Genomic DNA, 19,681 nt, shown 5'->3' with positions numbered 1-19,681 from the left:
GCGCACACACCTACCTGGAATGGATATGAGCAGCACATCTCGAAGAACAACAGTTACAAAGGTGAGTAACCCTGTTTTCTTCGAGATGTGTGGTCCCTATCTGTATTCCATTCCATGCGATAACCAGATTTGCAGTAAGAAAAGGAAGTGGAGATGTCAGTCTGCATTGTCTAATTATACTCTGTTTGGAGCACAAAGAGAACTACTACTTGCGTGTGGACCAGCGAACGCAGGTTAGTAAAAATGTATGGACTCAGTCACATGGTGTATGTGTACCCACAGTGGATTACAGATGGGAAAACCATACATCTCAGCCTCCCATCACAAGTAAGTAAACTCCGTTTTTCTTCACTTGCAGTGTAAATAAAATTGTTTCAGCAGTCTTTGCATATTATTCATCTGTGTAAATACCTATGTATGTTAGCTTTTGAAGGGACAAGAATGCATTCTGTGAAAAACGGTTCAAATTGGTTGGGTGGAGAAGATACAGTCTTGGGTACAAAGTAAATTGTGTCATTTATAATAAATGCCGGCATAAGCTTGTCACGCCATCTGGACTGGCTCATGATAGGTAGAGAGAGAGAGAGAGAGAGACACACACACACTCTCTCTCTCTCTCTCTCCAGTCTCAGGTTCCAAAAGTTGATAGCAGCTGTTATAATATACATGCTTTATATGTCCTTTTGGGCTAACGCAAGCTAAATAGTTTGGGACTTCTTGCTTGTGCTTAGAAATCCTTGCCCCCTCAGAGTTCAAGCTGCATATCACCATAGGTTCTTCTTTGACTGATTGCTCATATCCATTCCGGTTAGGTGTGCGCGCGCTGCGTGCATGTTCGTCGAAGACTTTTTACCCTAGCAACACTCGGTGGGTCGGTTGGGCGCCCCCTGGAGTGGCGCCGCTATGGCACCGGATATATACCCCAGCCGACCCGGCCACCCTTCAGTTCCTTCTTACCACCCGTGTTGGTCGTTGGAACAGTGGAGTGCGGCTTAGCTGACCTCCACCTCCCTAGCTACTCGTAGTTTCTTGTTTGTTATCGTGTATATAGTTATAATTCTTGTGTGTGTATATATAGATTAATTATAAGTTCTTACCTTAATAGTATACTTAGTGTAGTATTAGTTAGTGGGGTTCGGGGAGTAGCCCCTTCCCTACACCCAGTGTCGGAGCCCATGCCCGGCTCACCGGGTTTCAAACCATGCTCGGCCTGTCATAGGCCGATGCCAACAGGAGACCCACACAACTCCTGTTTTAAGTGCCTCGGGGAATCGCACTTAACGGCTAAGTGCTCCATTCGCAAGGCTTTCACGCTGCGAACTAAAAAGGAGCGGGACATGAGACTGAAACAGCTCCTCATGGAGGCGGCTCTCACCCCTCCATCTTCGGCACTGAGCGCTGGTCAGTCGGTGAGCAGAAGTGCCTCCGCGGCACCGGATCGCACCGATACACCTAAGGACTCTCGGCACCGGCTGTCACCGGCACCAAAGTTGGCTCCACGATGCTCCCTCTCCCCGAGGTCGAGGAAGGCCAAGACTCCTGCTGCTTTGGCACCGCCCGCACTGCAGCCAGAAAGTACACCTAGATCGGATCGCCCGGCGCCAACATCCGCTGCAGCACCGACTAAATCGGCACCGTCGATTCCGATCCCACAAGGGTCGTCGAGTCTGGCGCCTGTCAGCTCCCCGGCACATGCCGCGGTAGAGATCACCATGCCGTCCACACTAGAGGCATTGTCAGCGGCGAGAGACTTAATCGCCTTAACAGACTCAGCACTGCCTTTACCCCCGGCACCGCCGGTGCGGGTAATCCAATCTCTAGGCAAGCCAACCCTGATTAGACCACCGTCTGTTGGCACAGCGGACCGGCACTGCTCAAGATCACGGTCCCGCAGACGCTCCAGGTTGAGACACTGCTTCCGCTCTCGACGCCGCTCGCAGTCCCAGCACCGTTTTCCTACACGGCACCGGTCAGACTCGCAGCACCAGTTGGTCTCCCACTCTCCGTCTTACTACCCGCGACACCACTCCAGTTCTTGACACCAATCCAGGCACTGTGCCTCTTGGAGCCATTCATGCCGCAGGGACTCGAGATCTCAGTCGACCTCCCGGCACCGGTCTGGTCGCAGGTCCCGATCTCGATCCCAGTACCATTATGAATCCCAGCACCGGTCTCCAATAAAGAGAGGAGCGAGGTCCGTGGGAACTTCAGCACAAGGCTTTTTCGCTGCTCCATGGCCATCCAGAAACACGTCAGGGTCCTCCCACGAGGACAGTTATTATGACCAAGACCGCAATATGGATGTGCCTACTGGAATCTTCCAAGAGGTCCGATCTCAGGACCCAGGACCTCACCAGTGGTCCTTTTGGACACCTTGGGTGTACCATCAGGCCCTAGGTGCTCCACTGGTTCAGACCCGCTCCGCTTCCTCAGAGCATCGAGCACCAGAGGCCACCATTAGCCGTTCCCCTCCATCTGGGACAGAGGAGCCGATGGTCCACCCACCGGGTTCCCCAGTGCCGCTGGAGCAGGAACCAACACACGAGCAAGAGGCTATACAGGACCTACTCATCCCTGGCGTTTCATCTTCTTCCTCTCCAGATGAGGCGGTGGCGGGGACCTCCTCCTCCGGGCCCCCTCCGATAGACCTAAGAGCCCATCAAGACCTTCTTAGGAGGGTAGCGCTCAACATCAGTCTTCTAGTGGAGGAAGTCCCAGAGGTCAAGGACCCAGCTGTGAGCATCCTGATGGCGGATACCCCCACTAGGGTGGCTTTGCCTTTTTTCAGGACCATCCAGGCCACTGCGGACACCTTATGGCAGTCCCCAGCCTCCATTCCCCCTACGGCAAAGGGAGTCGAGAGGAAATACATGGTACCCTCTCAGGGGTATGAATACCTATATGTCCACCCTCCTCATTACTTGTCCAATCGGTCAACGAAAGGGAATGCCATGGCCAACAGGCACCAGCCCCCAAATCAAAGGAGGCTAGGCAGATGGACCTACTCGACTGCACGGTATATTCGGCAGGCGCCCTACAGCTCCAGGTGACAAATCAGCAGGCTCTATTGAGCCGTTATAATTACAACACCTGGGCGGAAGTGGGTAGATTTACAGAACTATTCCCCCCGGACTCTCGCCAGGAATTCGCTGCATTCCTTGAAGAAGGAAAAAAGGTGGCTAGAACCTCCCTCCAGTCTTCTCTAGATGCGGCCAACTTGGCAGCCAGAACTCTGGCCTCTGGCATCACCATGAGACGCATCTCATGGCTACAGGTCTCCAACCTGCTGCCCGAACTGCATTACGCCATCCAAGACTTACCTTTTGACGGCAAGAGTCTGTTCTCGGAGAAGACCGAACCCAGGTTGCAGAGCTTAAAGGACAACAGGGTCATCATGCCCTCTTTGAGCATGCATACACCCGTGACCCAACACAGACCCTTCCGGCCCCGGCCCCAGCCCCACCAGCCGTACTTTGTGCCCAGGCGCAGGCGGGGTGGCTGTAGACACAAGTCCGGGCCCCAAGGGGGTCAAAACCATGGCCCCTCAAAACCACCACCGGGGCCTAAGTCTGCCTTTTGAAGGTACGCACGAGGACCACAGTTTCAGGACAAGATCCTTCTCCCTTCTCCAGCCGCCTCTCCTACTTCCTCCCGGCGTGGTCCCAATTCACCTCAGACCTCTGGGTCCTACGCACGGTGAAACAAGGATACCACCTCCAATTTGTTTCAATCCCACCTTCCAACCCAGTCCCTCTTCAGGGACCCCTCTCGCGAGCAGTTCCTCTTACAAGACGTGCAGGCTCTCCTTGCCGCAGGAGCAATAAGGGAGGTACCACCAGTTGAGAAGTGAAAAGGGTTTTACTCCTGTTACTTTCTGATCCCCAAGTCCAAAGGAGGCCTCAGGCCTATCCTAGACCTGCGAGGCCTCAACAAGTTCATGGTAAAGTTGAAGTTCCGCATGGTCTCCCTGGGGACCATTATCCCATCCTTGGATCCTGGAGACTGGTATGCCGCCCTCGATATGAAGGACGCATACTTTCACATTGCCATCTTCCCTCCACACAGGAGGTATCTGTGCTTTGTAGCCAACCACCAGCACTTCCAATTCACGGTCCTCCCATTTGGCCTCTCCACGGCCCCAAGGGTGTTACAAAGTGTATGGCCGTAGTCGCTGCACACCTCCGCCGACGTCGGATACACGTATTCCCATATTTGGACGACTGGCTCATCAAAGGGACCTCCGAGACACAGGTCAGGCAGCATGTGGACATCATCAGGGACCTGTTCACACGTTTGGGTCTGCTCCTCAATATGCAGAAATCCACACTGGTTCCTACACAAAGGCTAGACTTCATAGGGGCAACCCTGGACTGCAATCTAGCCAGGGTCTACCTACCTCAGCCGTGTTTCCAGGCAATCACGGCGATCATTCAAGGTCTGCAGAACTTCCCGACAACCTCGGCTCGCACGTGTCTCAGTCTCCTAGGCCACATGGCTGCCTGTACTTACATGACCAAATATGCCAGGCTCCGCCTCCAGCCCCTCCAAATGTGGCTCAATTCGATCTACTGTCCGGGCAGGGACCCAATAGACACATTGGTCACCGTTCCCCCGAACAACCTACGCTTCCTCGATTGGTGGCTAACTCCCTCCTTGGTGTGTGGAGGGTTACCGTTCCATCCACCACAGCCCTCGCTGTCCCTAATGACAGATGCGTCATCTCACGGTTGGGAATCTCACCTTGGATACCTTCGTACCCAGGGCCTTTGGTCATCACAGGAGCTGACACTCCATATAAATGTCCAAGAGCTGAGAGCAGTCCGCCTCGTGTGCCAGGCATTCCAGCAGCACCTACATGGCGTCGTGTCTCAGTGTTTACAGACAACACAACGGCCATGTATTATATGAACAAACAGGGAGGGACTCGATCTTCCCCCCCATATCAGGAGACCATTAGACTCTGGCACTTCTCCATAGCCCACTCGATAGACCTGGTAGCATCCTTTCTCCCAGGGTTCGGAACACTCTGGCGGATCCTTCCTCTGTCACGAATGGTCGATAAGACCAGACATTATTCTTTCGATCTTCCAGAAGTGGGGCTTTCCCCTCATAGACCTGTTCACCTCTCGCACGAACAGGAAATGCCAGGCATTCTGCTCCTTCCAGGGTCTTTCACCGGGATCGATCATGGACGCATTCCTCCTGTCGTGGAAGCACCGCCTGCTCTGTGCCTTCCCACCGTTCCCTCTGGTTCACAAGGTCCTGATAAAACTCTGCAGGGACAGAGCGCATCTAATCATGATTGCGCCAGCGTGACCCAGACAGCATTGGTACACCACACTGCTCAACCTGTCCATAGCTAGCCCAATTGCCCTGCCGCTCCTTCCGGACCTCATAACGCAGGACTATGACAGTCTTTGCCACCGGACCTGCAGGCCCTTCACCTCACGGCATGGCTCCCGCATGGCTGAACAGATCAGAGTTACGTTGCTCCGCTCCGGTACAACATATTCTAAGTAGCAGAAAACCTTCCACTCGGTCAACATACCTGGCCAAATGGAAGCATTTCTCCTGCTGGTGTGCAACGCAGAATACTACTCCTTCTGAGATCTCGATCTCCACTGTTTTAGACTACCTCTGGTCCCTTAAGCAGCAGGGCCTGGCGATATCTTCTTTGAGGGTGCACTTGGCGGCTGTCTCCACATTCCATCCTGGAGAGAGTGGCCACTCCATGTTTTCCCACCCCTTAGTTGCTAGATTTCTTAAGGGCCGAGAGCGCCTCTACCCCCCAGTATGCTGCCCTGCCCCCACCTGGGACCTCAACTTAGTCCTAAGCAGACTTATGCATCTGCCTTTTGAGCCGTTGGCAACTTGCTCACTGCTATACCTGTCGTGGAAGACAGTCTTTCTAGTGGCCATTACATCGGCCAGAAGGGTCTCCGAACTTCGAGTGCTTACGGTGGACCCACCCTATACTGTCTTTCACAAGGACAAAGTACAGTTGTGACCTCATCCAGTGTTCCTCCCTAAGGTAGTGTCGGCCTTCCATACCAACCAGGACATCTTCCTCCCAGTCTTCTTTCTGAAGCCTCACTCTTCTTGACGGGAGCAGCAGATGCACTCCTTAGATGTCCGTAGGGCACTCGCTTTTTATATCGAGCGGACGAAGCCCTTCCGGAAATCCCCCAACTCTTCATTGCAGTGGCTGAACGGATGAAGGGACTCCCAGACAGGTAGTCCCTTCATCCTTTCAGCCACTGCAATGACCTGGCTCGTGTTCCTTCAGGCAATCTCACTGCGCACTCGACCAGAGCTCAGGCTTCATCAGCTGCCTTCCTGGCCCACATACCTATCCAGGAGATATGTCGCGCAGCTACCTGGTCATCGGTCCACACCTTTGCTTCACACTGTGCTCTGGTCCAACAGTCTAGAGATGATGCAGCCTTTGGCTCAGTGGTTCTGCACGCTGCCACATCTCACTCCGACGCCTCCGCCTAGGTAAGGCTTGGGAATCACCTAACTGGAATGGATATGAGCAAGCACTTGAAGAAGAAAAGACGGTTACTCACTGTTGTAACTGTTGTTCTTCGAGATGTGTTGCTCATATCCATTCCAAAACCCGCCCTCCTTCCCCAATGTCGGAGTAGCTGGCAAGAAGGAACTGAAGGATGGCCGGGTCGGCTGGGGTATATATCCGGTGCCATAGCGGTGCTACTCCAGGGGGCACCCAGCCGACCCGCCGAGTGTTGCTAGGGTAAAAAGTCTTCCAACGAATGTGCACGTGGCGCACGCACACCCAACTGGAATGGATATGGGCAACACATCTTGAAGAACAACAGTTACAAAGGTGAGTAACCGTCTTTTTCCTCTGGTCAGGCATTTTTATTCCCCTCTCACAGAGTTCAGACTAACAGAATACAAGCGTCTCAGCCGCTCTCATCTTCATGTGAGGGGGAGGGCAATTGACATAGTCTTCGTCCTTCTGTGTTACACAGTGGCTCATTTGATTTCAGTGGACCTTCTTGTCTGCAACCCCAGAACTTTACACTAGTTAATGCTTCTTTCCTGTTTGGTGAGTTACCCAATTATAGAGATTTATAATGCAAACATTTGTTATTGCTCTATAACGTTGGGTCTAGATAAGTGAAACTAATATATGCTGCATCCTACAAACATAAAATCTAAACACATTCTTATTACTCTGTTATCTATTTTGACAATATTACCCAGACTGGTTTCCAGCTATGCATTTGTAAGTGTTGATTGAGGCCTGGTCCCGTGGCATGTCTGCTAGCACCACAAAGCTAAACCATAATATTACAAATACTACAATAAATTCCTTGTCCCAGATATCATACACTGATTAATCATGTAAAATTCTCATGGATCTAATGGCTCAAAATCAATCCAGACTGGATCTTGAGGATCTCAGCTGTTTACCTCTAACATATTCCACTTTGGATTTAAAATCATACTATTTCTTCTTCTTGGGATGGAGCCTCTTCCAGAATGGATATCTTTATTTTTTTAAATTGGATTGTACATTGTGACTGCATAAAGAGACAAAACAACCCTATTCTTACTGAAGCATCTCCCCATCCCCCGCTTAGGAAGCAAGAGAGTACTCAGGTTTTACCTTGCTACATAGCATTCCCAGGATGTCACTGAAGTAATGCATTTGTTTTTTATTTCTTACTATTTTAGCAATTCTTATAATATCCTTACCTATAGAGAGGAGTTTATATACAGATACTTAGATTTGTTTCTATAGAAGGGGATTAAAGCATCTAGAAAGGGAGGTAGAAGATACTATGGGATTCACTAAATAAAAAATGGTGAGGGGCATGGTGGGCTACAGGAAATAATAGTCTGTCTACAAGTTCTGATGATATAACTATTTTTTAGCCTTGCAAGAAGCTGAATCTCGATTTCGAGAAATAAAACTTCAGCGAGAAGCCAAAGAAACCCAAGAAAATGAACGTAAACCTCCACCATACAAACACATAAAGGTAAGGTTTGAGAAAATCTGCTGGGAAGGAGAAAAAGGTGGACAAATTTTAAGTTGCAGAATTTATTTTGAAATGTATGGATGTTGAACTTAATACGACTTTTAAAAAATGAATTTCTCTTAATATGTGCTCTGCCCTAGGAAATCTAGTCTAAATTGGACACAGTTCATTATAAACTTGATGAAGGTCCAATGTTTGGACCAGTGGGCAGATATCTTTGGAGAATGAAAAAAATAATTTGATCTGTCTTTGGGGAGAATAATATTGAAATGTTGATGTGAGCAGCAGTGTTTTGTTTAGAGTAGATGGGCAATGTGAGATGGGGGAGACCACAAAGGAGAAGGTTGCAGCTGAGGCAAGAGATAACCATCAGGACTTGGAGAAGGATCTTGGTGATAAATTTAAAAGAGCTGACTTCAAAATCTTGGAGAGGAGAAAAAAGATGCAGGATTTAAGAAGAGCCATGAAGGTGGGGGAAGATGAGTCTGACACTGAAGTTACAATCCTGAGTAGCTGAGAGGAAGATGGCAGTGCCTGCAATTAAGAGGAGGGAATGAGAAGAGAGCTTAGGAGGAGGAATAAGCCTTTTTTCATCATGCGAAATTTTGAGATGATAACAGAACATCTAGAAAAAGATTGAACACAGGTAGAGGTCACTGAAGAGATGCAGATTTGAGGGAAATCAGCATGTAAATTAGGAAGCTGTGGGAGCAGTTGTGCTTGCTCAGAAACAGAATTGAAAGGGTCTGAAATGTTTAAAGTAGGCATCTGAAAACAGAATTGGGGTTGCTAACTAGTAATTGAATAGAAGACACTGAAAGATTGGATGGAAAAGTAGGAAGAAAAGCAGAAGAATATACAGTCACAGAAACCTGGGGAGAGAATGATCATCTCTGAGGAGCAATGATGGATTAAGGAAATGCACAGAGAAAAGAGGTACTTTTATCTCACTCCTTGTAACCAAGTTTATGACCTTAATGAAAACAATAAAGGTAAGTAACACAATGACAGAAGAAAGAAAGGTGACCAATACGATCTTTAAGGACAAAAATGACAGATCCTAAAGACAAGAACAAGAAATGGCAAAATATGTCAAGGAACTTTATAGTGATGATAGGCCTGAAAAACCTCAATTGTAGATGTGAATCAAGTAAGCCTGCCAATGATGAAATCATGGCATAAATAAAAAGACTTCTGAATGAAAAAGTGCTAGGTTAGAGTGGAATACCATCTGAATTTTTAAAAGCATAAGGGATAAAGTCTTGGAACTCCTGTCGGGGTAATGAAGAATATGTTTGTGACAAGAGAATTGCCAGAAGACTTTTTACAATCTCACTGTGTACAAATCCCAAAAAAGACCAACAGTGTGGATTGTAAAGACTACAGAACAATCAGCCTAGCATTGCATGCTTCTAAAATACTTTTGTGAGTTGTTAAAGACCAAATATAAGAAAAGAATGGAAAGGAAATAAGCGAACAATAATAGTGTCAAATAAGGAGACAATACAATAAACGCCATTATGAGCTTGAAGCTCTTATTAGAAAGATCAGTTGATAAGGAAAATTGTATATTGTGTTTTATTGACTTACAAAAAGCATCAGACAGAATCTACAATTACAAATTGCTCAACATATTAAGATCTGTTGGATTGATGGATATGAACACCGAATAATAAAACAATTATACTGGAATCAAAGGTGATTATAATGTCAGATAAAAAAAAATAAAAATGTTAGCGCTCAAGAGGAGAAAATGTTGAATAAAGTCAATGACATTATACAACATTTATTGTGAGTGTTTGATTAAATTAATCAAAGAAACACAAGATGATATTAAGATGAATCGAAAATGGGTGAATAGCATTTGCTGTGCAGATGAAAGTGCTCTTGGCTGATTTATGAAGTTAGTGAAGATTATATATGAATATGGTGTAGAGTTGAATGTGGACAAGACAAAAACTATGGATCCTGGGGAAATGTGCACAATTTTCAGTGAATGACACAGCTGTACAGCAAGTGAAAAATTATTCCAATTTAGGAATCATCATATCAAAAGATGAAAATATGGATACTGAAGTCAGCACCAGAACAGTAAGACATTCTGGAAGAACAAACATCTGATGAGAAGGGACATAAGTCTGAAGACTAAATGCCATCTCTTTTAAAAACTTAGATTTGACCTGTGTTAAATCATAGCTGAGAAACATGGGCATTCAAACAATTGATAATTTTCAAAACTACAATCCTTTGAATTATGGTGTTGTAGAATAATTCTGAAAATATCATGGCTAGACTGCATAATCTGTGAAAAAGTACTGGAGATGATTGGAACTGAGCAAATGCTGGTCAGTGATCTTATGAAAAGAGAGAGACTATTAAAAGAGCACATTTTAGGATGTTTAGAGGTTGATGTATGTTTTATGGGCACTGGAAGGGAATGTTGTGATGGCAGAGGAAACATGAGGTAGAAAAAGATGATCTTGGATGGACGATGTGGTACCCTGAGTGTATCAAAAGGACTATTCATTCACAAAGACATTAGCAGACGATAATACAGAATGTGCTACCCTGGTTGCAAACCTCCAGAAATGGAGATGCTATCTAAGAAGAAAAACAGTTTCAATGGAGTGAAGAGTGAAATCTGGATTATATGAGGGTGTTCCTAGATAGCATGGTCAAAGAGGTCAGAGGCATTTGAGAAGGGAGAGATGGAGAAGAATTTGGATAAATAAATAGGGTCAGGAGGGTATAAGAGCATGTTTGAATAAAAGTGTAAGGGAATGGAAGAGAGGGAGTGAGAGAGGTCAGTAGCTAGGATGAAATGGGAGAAGAGTTAGAGATGGACCAGAGAGATGACTAAGTCCAAGACTGGTGATGGAGTGCATGGAATGAGTTGTAAGATGGGGAGGAGAGCTTGTACTGGATAAACTCTCTCATACTTGAATATATATTAACCTATAAATTTTTTTTAAAAAAAATCTGACAAGTGTTTTAAAATATTTGAACTATTTTTGTTTTATTCAGGTGAACAAACCTTGTGGTAAAGTTCAGATTTATACTGCTGACATTTCTGAGATTCCCAAGTGCAACTGCAAACCCTCAGATGAAAACCCTTGTGGTTTTGATTCTGAATGTCTAAACCGGATGCTAATGTATGAATGTCATCCACAAGTTTGTCCAGCTGGAGAACGCTGCCAAAATCAGTGCTTTACCAAACGTCATTACCCTGAGACAAAGATCATCAAAACCGATGGCAAAGGGTGGGGTCTGGTCGCTAAGAGGGACATAAAAAAGGTAGGAATCGTGACACTTCTCAGTTCCTGATAACAGGAATTAATATTCCATAATTGTTTTGGGGGACATTTTATGTTGCACCAAAAGAAAAACGTACGAATCTTTGTCTCTGAAAGGAATTTATTTGCTCAATAGTGAACATCAAAGTAAAATGAGAACTCTTTATTCCATTCTAATGAAGCACTGGTAGCTTGTGACATTGTTGGTGGGCTTGGTGTGTTCTTTACTAGTGACATTCTTCTATCCTTCAGGGAGAGTTTGTGAATGAATATGTTGGTGAACTAATCGATGAAGAGGAGTGTAGGGCAAGAATCAAATATGCACATGAAAATGACATCACTCACTTCTATATGCTCACTATTGATAAGGTACAGTATTCTACAGTTTTTCTTATTTGAATGTAATTATAATTTTAATACCCTTTTGATTTCCTTTCCTAAGAAAAACAGTATGGAAGATACTAGGCCAGAAGGCTTGACCTATCAATTATTCTTTGATTTGTTGTCTCGTACACTCAAAATTCTTTTCATTCTGTGGATGTTTGCTTTATTCAACACTTAGAAATGAGGTGATAAGCATTTCTGGAAACGTCTATAGAAGATTTGTCATTTGCACTTTGTTGCCTGCAGCAAAGCACAGCAAAGATAAAGGCATAGAGGAAAATGTATCCATTTGTTAGATACATTTTTAATTCAGTCTTACTATAACAGGTTTCTTGAAGGGAGAGGGAGGAATTTTAACTGGCAGGGTAGGTCAGATTTTTTGGTCTTCTAATCTGAGTTTTCAGCCAGTTTGTTTGTTTGTTTGAAGCAGGGATCTGCAGAAAGACACCCAAGAACAGCATGCTCTTTTGTAGAAGCTCTTTCCTAGAAGTACTGTCTGCATATTGCTCAATTCCAGTCATCTTCACTATACCTAGTACAGTTTGCTGTGTCTCTGCAGACGCTCTTACTTTGTCCTGTAGGTTTTAGTTACCATCAAAGAAGTAGCTCATCACCTAATGAAGATTAAGCTATAACTATCCAGTTACTTGATTCAATAAAGGGGTAAAAAACTAACACACCATTACATAGTTTTAAATATCAATACTGGAAATTTGTAATTGACCCTTGATATAGCCAACAGCCTGAGGTTGTTAGGGTCAGTTTTTCAAAAATATCCATACATTTGCGTGCCCAAAATGTGCATGCATGCAGATGTGATAACTGTATGCAAATGACCAGTCAAGCCTGTAACTAGCCATTTGCTGACTAAGTTACTAGATTTACACACACATAGTCAAAATAATTACACACACGCAGTATAAACTGGCCCTAAATTACAAGGATGAAGTTTTAATAAAGTCATTTAAGTACTTTCTTTTCTGTTATGTTGCTTTTGAAATAACACCAGAATGCAGCAAATTAGTACGTGATTTTGCCTCCCAACTCAGTAAAGTACAACTTTCAGGGTTCCCTCCCCGCTCTGAACTTTGGGGTACAGATGTGGGCACTTGCATGAAAGACCCCCTAACCTTATTTCTACCAGCTTAGGTTAAAAACTTCCCCAAGGCACACATCTTTTCTTTGTCCTTGGACAGTATTGCTGCCACCACCAAGTGATTCAGACAAAAATTCAGGAAACGGACCACTTGAAGTCTCTATTTCCCCAAAGTATCCCCCTAAGCCCGTTTACCCCCTTTCCTGGGTAGGCTTGAGAATAATATACTAACCAGTTGGTTATAGTGTGAGCACAAACCAAACCCTTTGGTTTCTAGGACACTGAAAATCAATCAGGTTCTTAAAAGAATAACTTTGTTATAAAGAAAAAAGTGAAAGAATCATCTCTGCGACATCAGGATGGAGGGTAACTTTACAGGGTAATAAAAAGATTTAAAACACAGAGGATTCCCCTCTAGGCTTAGCTTCGAAGTTACAAAAACAGGAAGAAAACTCACTCTTAGCATAGAGAAAATTCACAAGCTAAAACCAAAGGTAATCTAACACATTTCCTTGCCTTACTTACAATTTTTGTAATCTTAGATGCTCATTTCAGGTATGTTTTTAGGAGATATTTTTTCCTGCCCTGGTCTCTCTCCCCATCCACAGAGGGAACAAACAAAGAGCACACAAAAAACCTCTCTCCCTCTTCCTCCCCTCCTCCCATTGAAAGTATCTTCTTTCCTTATTGGTCCTTTTGATCAGGTGCCAACCGGGTTATTTGAGATTCTTAACCTCTTACAGGTAAAGTGATTCTGTACCTCTGGCCAGAAGAGATTTTGTTATTGCATACATAAAGGTTGTTACACTTCCCTTTATATATAAGACAGCAACATAAAATCTTCATCTGCTCCCCCTCCTTCAAAAAAATTAAGAACTCTGAATTTATTATTCATGTCTTAAACTATCGTTCTTCGAGTGCTTGTTCATATCCATTCCAATTAGGTGTGCGCGCTCCGTGTGCACGTTTGTCGGAAGATTTTTACTCTAGCAACACCCGGTGGGTCGGCTGGGCGCCCCCTGGCGTGGCGCCGCTATGGCACCGAATATATACCGCTGCCGACCCGTCCACTCCTCAGTTCCTTCTTACCGCCCGTGTCGGTCACTGGAACAGTGGAGCGCGGCTTAGCTGATCTCCACTTCCCTAGCTCTTCACCCGTTCTTGTACTTATTGTGTATATAGTTTTATAGTTATAGTTGTAGTTTATACCTTATTAGCTTTTATTAATGTAGTTAGTGTATACACTTTAGAGGGTTGGGGATTAGCCCCTTCCCCTCTCCCAGTGCCCGGGCCCATGCCTGGTTCACCGGGCTTCAAACCGGGCTCGGCCTGCTGCCGGCCGATGCCAACAGGAGACCCCCACGACTGCTGCCTGAAGTGCCTGGGGGAATCCCATCTCACTGACAAGTGCCAGATTTGTAAATCGTTTAAGCCGCGGACAAAAAAGGAGCGAGACTCTCGTCTCAAGCAGCTCCTAATGGAGGCGGCCCTCACTCCTCCAGCTTCGGCACCGAGTGCCATGCAGTACACACCGGGGAGAAGTGCTTCGTCGGCACCAGAGAGCGCCAACACCGTCAAGACGCCCCGGCACCAGCTATCTCTGGCACAGAAGACAGCCCGGCACTGCTCCCTCTCCCCACGTGCCAAGAAGGTTAAGGCTCCTGCGGCTCTAATGCTTACACCACGGTCTGAGCATCAACCACAGCCAAGTCGCCCGGCACCAACAACTGCCGTGGCACCGGCGGTCTCGGCAACGTTGATTCCGGCCATGCAAGAGCCGTCAAGTCTGGTGCGCGACAGCTCCCCGGCACGAGCCTCGGTTGAGCTTCTCGTTCCCACTATGCCAGAGAGCTTTTCGACAGCGAGGGAACTTATTGCTCTAATGGAGCCCACCCTGTCTCAACCCCCAGCACAACCGGTGCGGGTTGTCCCGTCAACGGGAAACCTGCCCTGGTCAGGCCACCTTCCATCGAGGCCGCAGGCAGGCACCGTTCGAGATCGAGATCTCACCAGCGTTCCCGATCTCACCGCCGGTCCAGATCCAGGCGCTGCTCGCCGTCCCTGTACCGATCCCCTTCTCGGTACCGGTCATACTCGCGGCACCGTTCAAGATCTCGATCTCCGGACTGGTACTCCACACGGTGGTCCAGCTCCTGGGACCATTCCCATCGTAGCCGCTCTCACCATCGAGCTTCTCGATCCTGGTCGACCTCCCAGCACCGCACTGGTCGCAGGTCCCGGTCTCCCTCTCGGCACCGGTACGACTCCCGGTACCGCTCTCCAGTGCGGCACGACGTATGGTACCCTGCGCACAGGGCTCCTCCTCATGGACTCTCTGCTCCGCCATGGCCATCGCGGCACCTATCAGAGTCTTCACGCGCTGATAGAGCTGTGTATGGGGATCCGGACCCACAGAGCCGTGTCCTCCAGGAGGCCCAGAGCACAGAACAAGCGCCTGAGTGGTCCTTCTGGACGCCTTGGGCATATCACCAGGCCCAGGGCGAACCCACAGTTACATCTTGTTCCGCCCCGTCGGAGCATCGTGCACCGGAGGCCACTGTTAGCCGCCCTCTTCCAGCGGGTACAGACGTTTCGGCTGTGGCGCAGGACCCTCAGGTCCTCCCGGACCCTGATGCTCCTCTGGAACAGGAACCACTGCACAAGCCAGTCGTGCCAGGTCTGTCATCGTCCTCTTCACCAGACGAGGCAGTAGTCGGTACAACACCATCGGTCCCGCCCCCGATTGACCTCCGAGCCCACCAAGGCCTTCTCCGGTGAGTTGCTTTAAATATCAACCTGCAGGTGGAGGAGGTCCCGTAAGTGGAAGACCCGGTCATAGACTTATTATCAGCAGATGCCCCAACTCGCGTGGCTCTGCCATTCATCCGATCTATCCAAGCCAAAGCAGACACTATTTGGCAGTCTCCGGCATCTATCCCTCCTACGGCCAGAGGCGTGGAAAGGAAATACATGGTACCCTCCAAAGGGTACGAATATCTATATACCCATCCTCCTCCATGCTCTCTTGTCGTGCAATCTGTGAATGAGAGAGAGCGCCATGGCCAACAAGCCCCTGCCCCAAAATCGCGGGAGGCTAGACAGATGGATCTATTGGGGCATAAGATCTACTCCGCCGGGGGCCTTCAAATGCATGTGGCTAACCAACAGGCCCTGCTCAGCAGGTATAATTATAACACCTGGCAGTCGGTGGGTAAGTTCACTGAACTGATCCCACAGGACTCCCATCCGGAATTCCAAGCCCTTCTGGAGGAAGGGAAGAAAGTAGCACGGACTTCCCTGCAGGCCTCCCTCAACGCTGCTGATTTGGCGGCCAGAACCGTGGCTTCGGGGATTACAATGCGGAGAATATCGTGGTTGCAAGTCTCGTGTCTACCCCCTGAACTGCAACATACTATTCAGGACCTTCCGTTTGAGGGCCAGGGCCTTTTCTCGGAGAAAACGGACCCCAGACTTCAGAGTCTCAAAGACAATCGCGTTATCATGCGTTCCCTCCGAATGCATACTCTGCAGTCCCAACGCGGGTCCTTCCGGACCCAGCCTCAGTGCCCTTATCCCCCTTCCAGGCCTCGACAAGACTTTAGTAGGAGGGGTGGTCGCGGGAACAGCAGACGGCAATCGGGTTCTCAAGGGGGCCAAAATAATGGTCCCGCCAAACCATCAGTGGGACCAAAGCCAAACTTTTGAAGGTGTGCCCAAGAGCAGAGCACCAGTCCTTTCCCAGGATCCTCTACAGTTCTCCAACCGCCTTTCCTCCTTCCTCCCTGCGTGGGCCCAATTAACTTCAGACCGTTGTGTCCTACGCACGGTGGAATTTGGATACCACCTCCAATTTATTTAGCCTCCCCCCTCCCATCCACCCTCCCTGTCCCTCTTCAGGGACCCCTCTCATGAGCAACTCCTCTGGCAGGAGATTCATACGCTCCTCTCAATCAGAGCTATAGAGGAGGTACCGGAGGAGTTCAGGGGCAAGGGATTTTACTCCCGATATTTCCTAATCCCCAAGACAAAAGGAGGTCTCTGACCCATCCTGGACCTATGCGGTCTCAACGTCTTCCTGAAGAAGTTGAAGTTCCACACGGTGTCCCTGGGGACCATCATCCTATCCCTGGATCCCGGAGACTGGTACGCTGCTCTCGACATGAAAGATGCATACTTTCACATCTCCATTTACCCTCCGCACAGACAGTACCTAAGGTTTATGGTGCATCATCAACACTTCCAATTTACGGTCCTTCCGTTCGGCCTCTCCACCACCCCACACATGTTCACAAATTGTATGGCTGTAGTGGCCGCCTTCCTCCGTCGTCGGCACATACACGTCTTTCCTTACCTCGACGACTGGCTTATTCGCGGGACCTCCGAAGTGCAGGTCTCCAGGCATGTTGCCGTCATCACGGACCTATTCGAGCGATTGGGCCTGATGATTAATATAGACAAGTCCACTCTAGTGCCCACTCAAAGAATAGAATTCATTGGAGCCGTTCTGGACTCCACTGCTCACTCCTATACTTACTGTGGAAAACTGCATTCCTTGTAGCCATTACATCGGCTAGGAGAGTCTCTGAACTTCGGACTCTGATGGTGGATCCACCATACACGATATTCCGCAAGGACAAGGTGCAGCTACACCCACATCCGGAATTCCTCCCCAAAGTAGTCTCGACCTTTCATCTCAACCAGGACATATTTCTCCCGGTCTTCTTTACGAAGCCCCATACATCACGTAAGGAGCAACAGTTGCATTCGCTGGACATCCGCAGGGCGCTCGCCTTCTATATTGACCGTACGAGGACCTTCCGTAAAATGCCCCAACTCTTTGTTGAGGTGGCGGACCGGATGAAAGGCCAGTCCGTCTCTTCCCAGAGGATTTCGTCCTGGGTAATGGCATGCATCTGGGCTTGCTACGATTTAGCTCACGCCTCTCCGGGCCATGTTACCGCACATTCAACCAGGGCCCAGGCCTCGTCGGCCGCCTTCTTAACTCAAGTGCCTATTCAGGAGATATGTCTAGCAGCTACACGGTCTTCGGTGCACACCTTTACTTCCCATTACGCCCTGGTAGAACAATCCAGAGACGATGCAGCCTTTGGCTTGGCAGTCTTGCACTCTGCAGTTTCTCACTCCGACCCCACCGCCTAGGTAAGGCTTGGGATTCACCTAATTGGAATGGATATGAGCAAGCACTAAAAGAAGAAAAGAAAGTTACTCACCGTTGTAACTGTTGATCTTCGAGATGTGTTGCTCATATCCATTCCAAAACCCGCCCTCCTTCCCCACTGTCGGAGTAGCTGGCAAGAAGGAACTGAGGAGCGGACGGGTCCGCAGGGGTATATATTCGGTGCCATAGCGGCGCCACGCCAGGGGGCGCCCAGCCGACCCGCCGGGTGTTGCTAGGGTAAAAATCTTCCAACGAACGTGCACGCGGCGCCTGCACACCTAATTGGAATGGATATGAGCAATACATCTCGAAGAACAACAGTTACAATGGTGAGTAACCGGCGTTTCTACCTTAAAGATATAATGGTACTGTGATTTTTGCATAGGTTTTTGTTGGTTCTGATCTCACAGAATGCCAAAAGACTTACTTAATCATAGAGGATTCTTAAACAGCTCTTCAAGGAGTCATATTTTCAAAACTATTTTAGACTACTTTCATTATTTCATTTTTTATTGTATGTGGTGTCTTTGGGGCTGTGGAAATTAAAAGAGCACGGAGTGTAGGGATGCAGTTGCTTAAAGACAATTTACTAAACACTTTTTTTGGCTTGGACAAGGATAATTTTTTTTAAAAACTCTGTGAGGAACTTGTAATGCCTGCAAACAAATGGCGAATTGGCAAATATCATTTAATACAGCATTTTCAAAACATAAGTGTTTCAAACACAGAGTTAAAAGTAAATTGATTAATTTGGTTTTTATTTTTTGAAGCTTTTGCCTGTCTAAACCAGCATGCTCATAAGCAAACCTATCCTGCCATGTGACTGTGATAGATGTTGGAAAATGTGAGCAAGATCATGAGTATTGCTTTGGGGGTGTCTCATCCCAGTTTGAGAGACACAACAGTTTTCAATACAACATGTAAAGTTGACATGTTTGCATGCTTTTGGCTGAAAAGAGCATTCATATCCTTCAAAAATTACATGACACTTTAAAATAACTTATGTAATTTTCTTCTGATGAATAAAATTTCATTTTATTACTCTTCTGATTTCCAGGACCGTATTATTGATGCTGGCCCCAAAGGAAACTATTCTCGTTTTATGAATCACAGCTGCCAACCAAATTGTGAGACTCTAAAATGGACAGTGAATGGAGACACTCGTGTAGGCCTGTTCGCTGTGTGTGATATTCCTGCAGGTTTGTATGTTTGTGTTTTAATACATGAAGTTTAAACCTACTGCTACATAAATCTTTGAATTTCTGTCAAGTGAGACTTGATGTGAGACAGTTATGGTTTGATTTAACTGATTAAATTCAGCAAAGTGTTCTTTGGAGAGCTCAGTTTGTTTTCTCTTCTTAGAGAAGAGAATGTGGATTCATGCATTTTCTTTCATAAGCTCATCCTTATTACTGAGCCTTAGACAACCCTAGAAAATGCTGCTTTCTATTATTATTGCTTATGTGTGTCATGGTAGCTCCTACAGGCCCCATTTAGTGTTGGGGTCCCACTGTGATGTGCTCTTTTACCAATATATAGCAAAAGATGGTCCTTGTCTTAAATAGAATTTCGTTCTCTGAGACAAGATTTAGCATGTGGGTGTAACAATCAGTGGGGAAGGGAGAATGTAGCAAACAGTAATAAAAACATGTTTACATAGGCCACCTGTGTGCACACCTAGATGGTTTCAAATCAATTTATATAAAACGTATCATTGAAT

At 47.0% G+C, this 19,681-nt stretch overlaps 1 protein-coding gene across 1 annotated transcript in view; it reads left to right on the top strand.

Annotated features, from left to right (window-relative positions):
* The window catches only part of NSD2 (nuclear receptor binding SET domain protein 2), a 170,228-nt gene that overhangs the window by 130,180 nt on the left and 20,367 nt on the right, over positions 1–19,681 (top strand). The window contains exons 17-20 of the mRNA XM_075066635.1: positions 7,906–8,009; positions 11,034–11,303; positions 11,555–11,671; positions 19,019–19,160. Of these exons, the coding sequence (XP_074922736.1) occupies positions 7,906–8,009; positions 11,034–11,303; positions 11,555–11,671; positions 19,019–19,160 (633 nt within the window). The remainder of the gene's footprint in view (positions 1–7,905; positions 8,010–11,033; positions 11,304–11,554; positions 11,672–19,018; positions 19,161–19,681) is intronic.

Source organism: Chelonoidis abingdonii, chromosome 5 (genome assembly GCF_003597395.2).
Source record: "Chelonoidis abingdonii isolate Lonesome George chromosome 5, CheloAbing_2.0, whole genome shotgun sequence".
NCBI classification, from domain to species: Eukaryota; Metazoa; Chordata; order Testudines; family Testudinidae; genus Chelonoidis; species Chelonoidis abingdonii.
The sequence above is the reverse complement of the archived record's forward strand: the minus strand, read 5'-3'. Positions and strand labels throughout refer to the sequence as shown.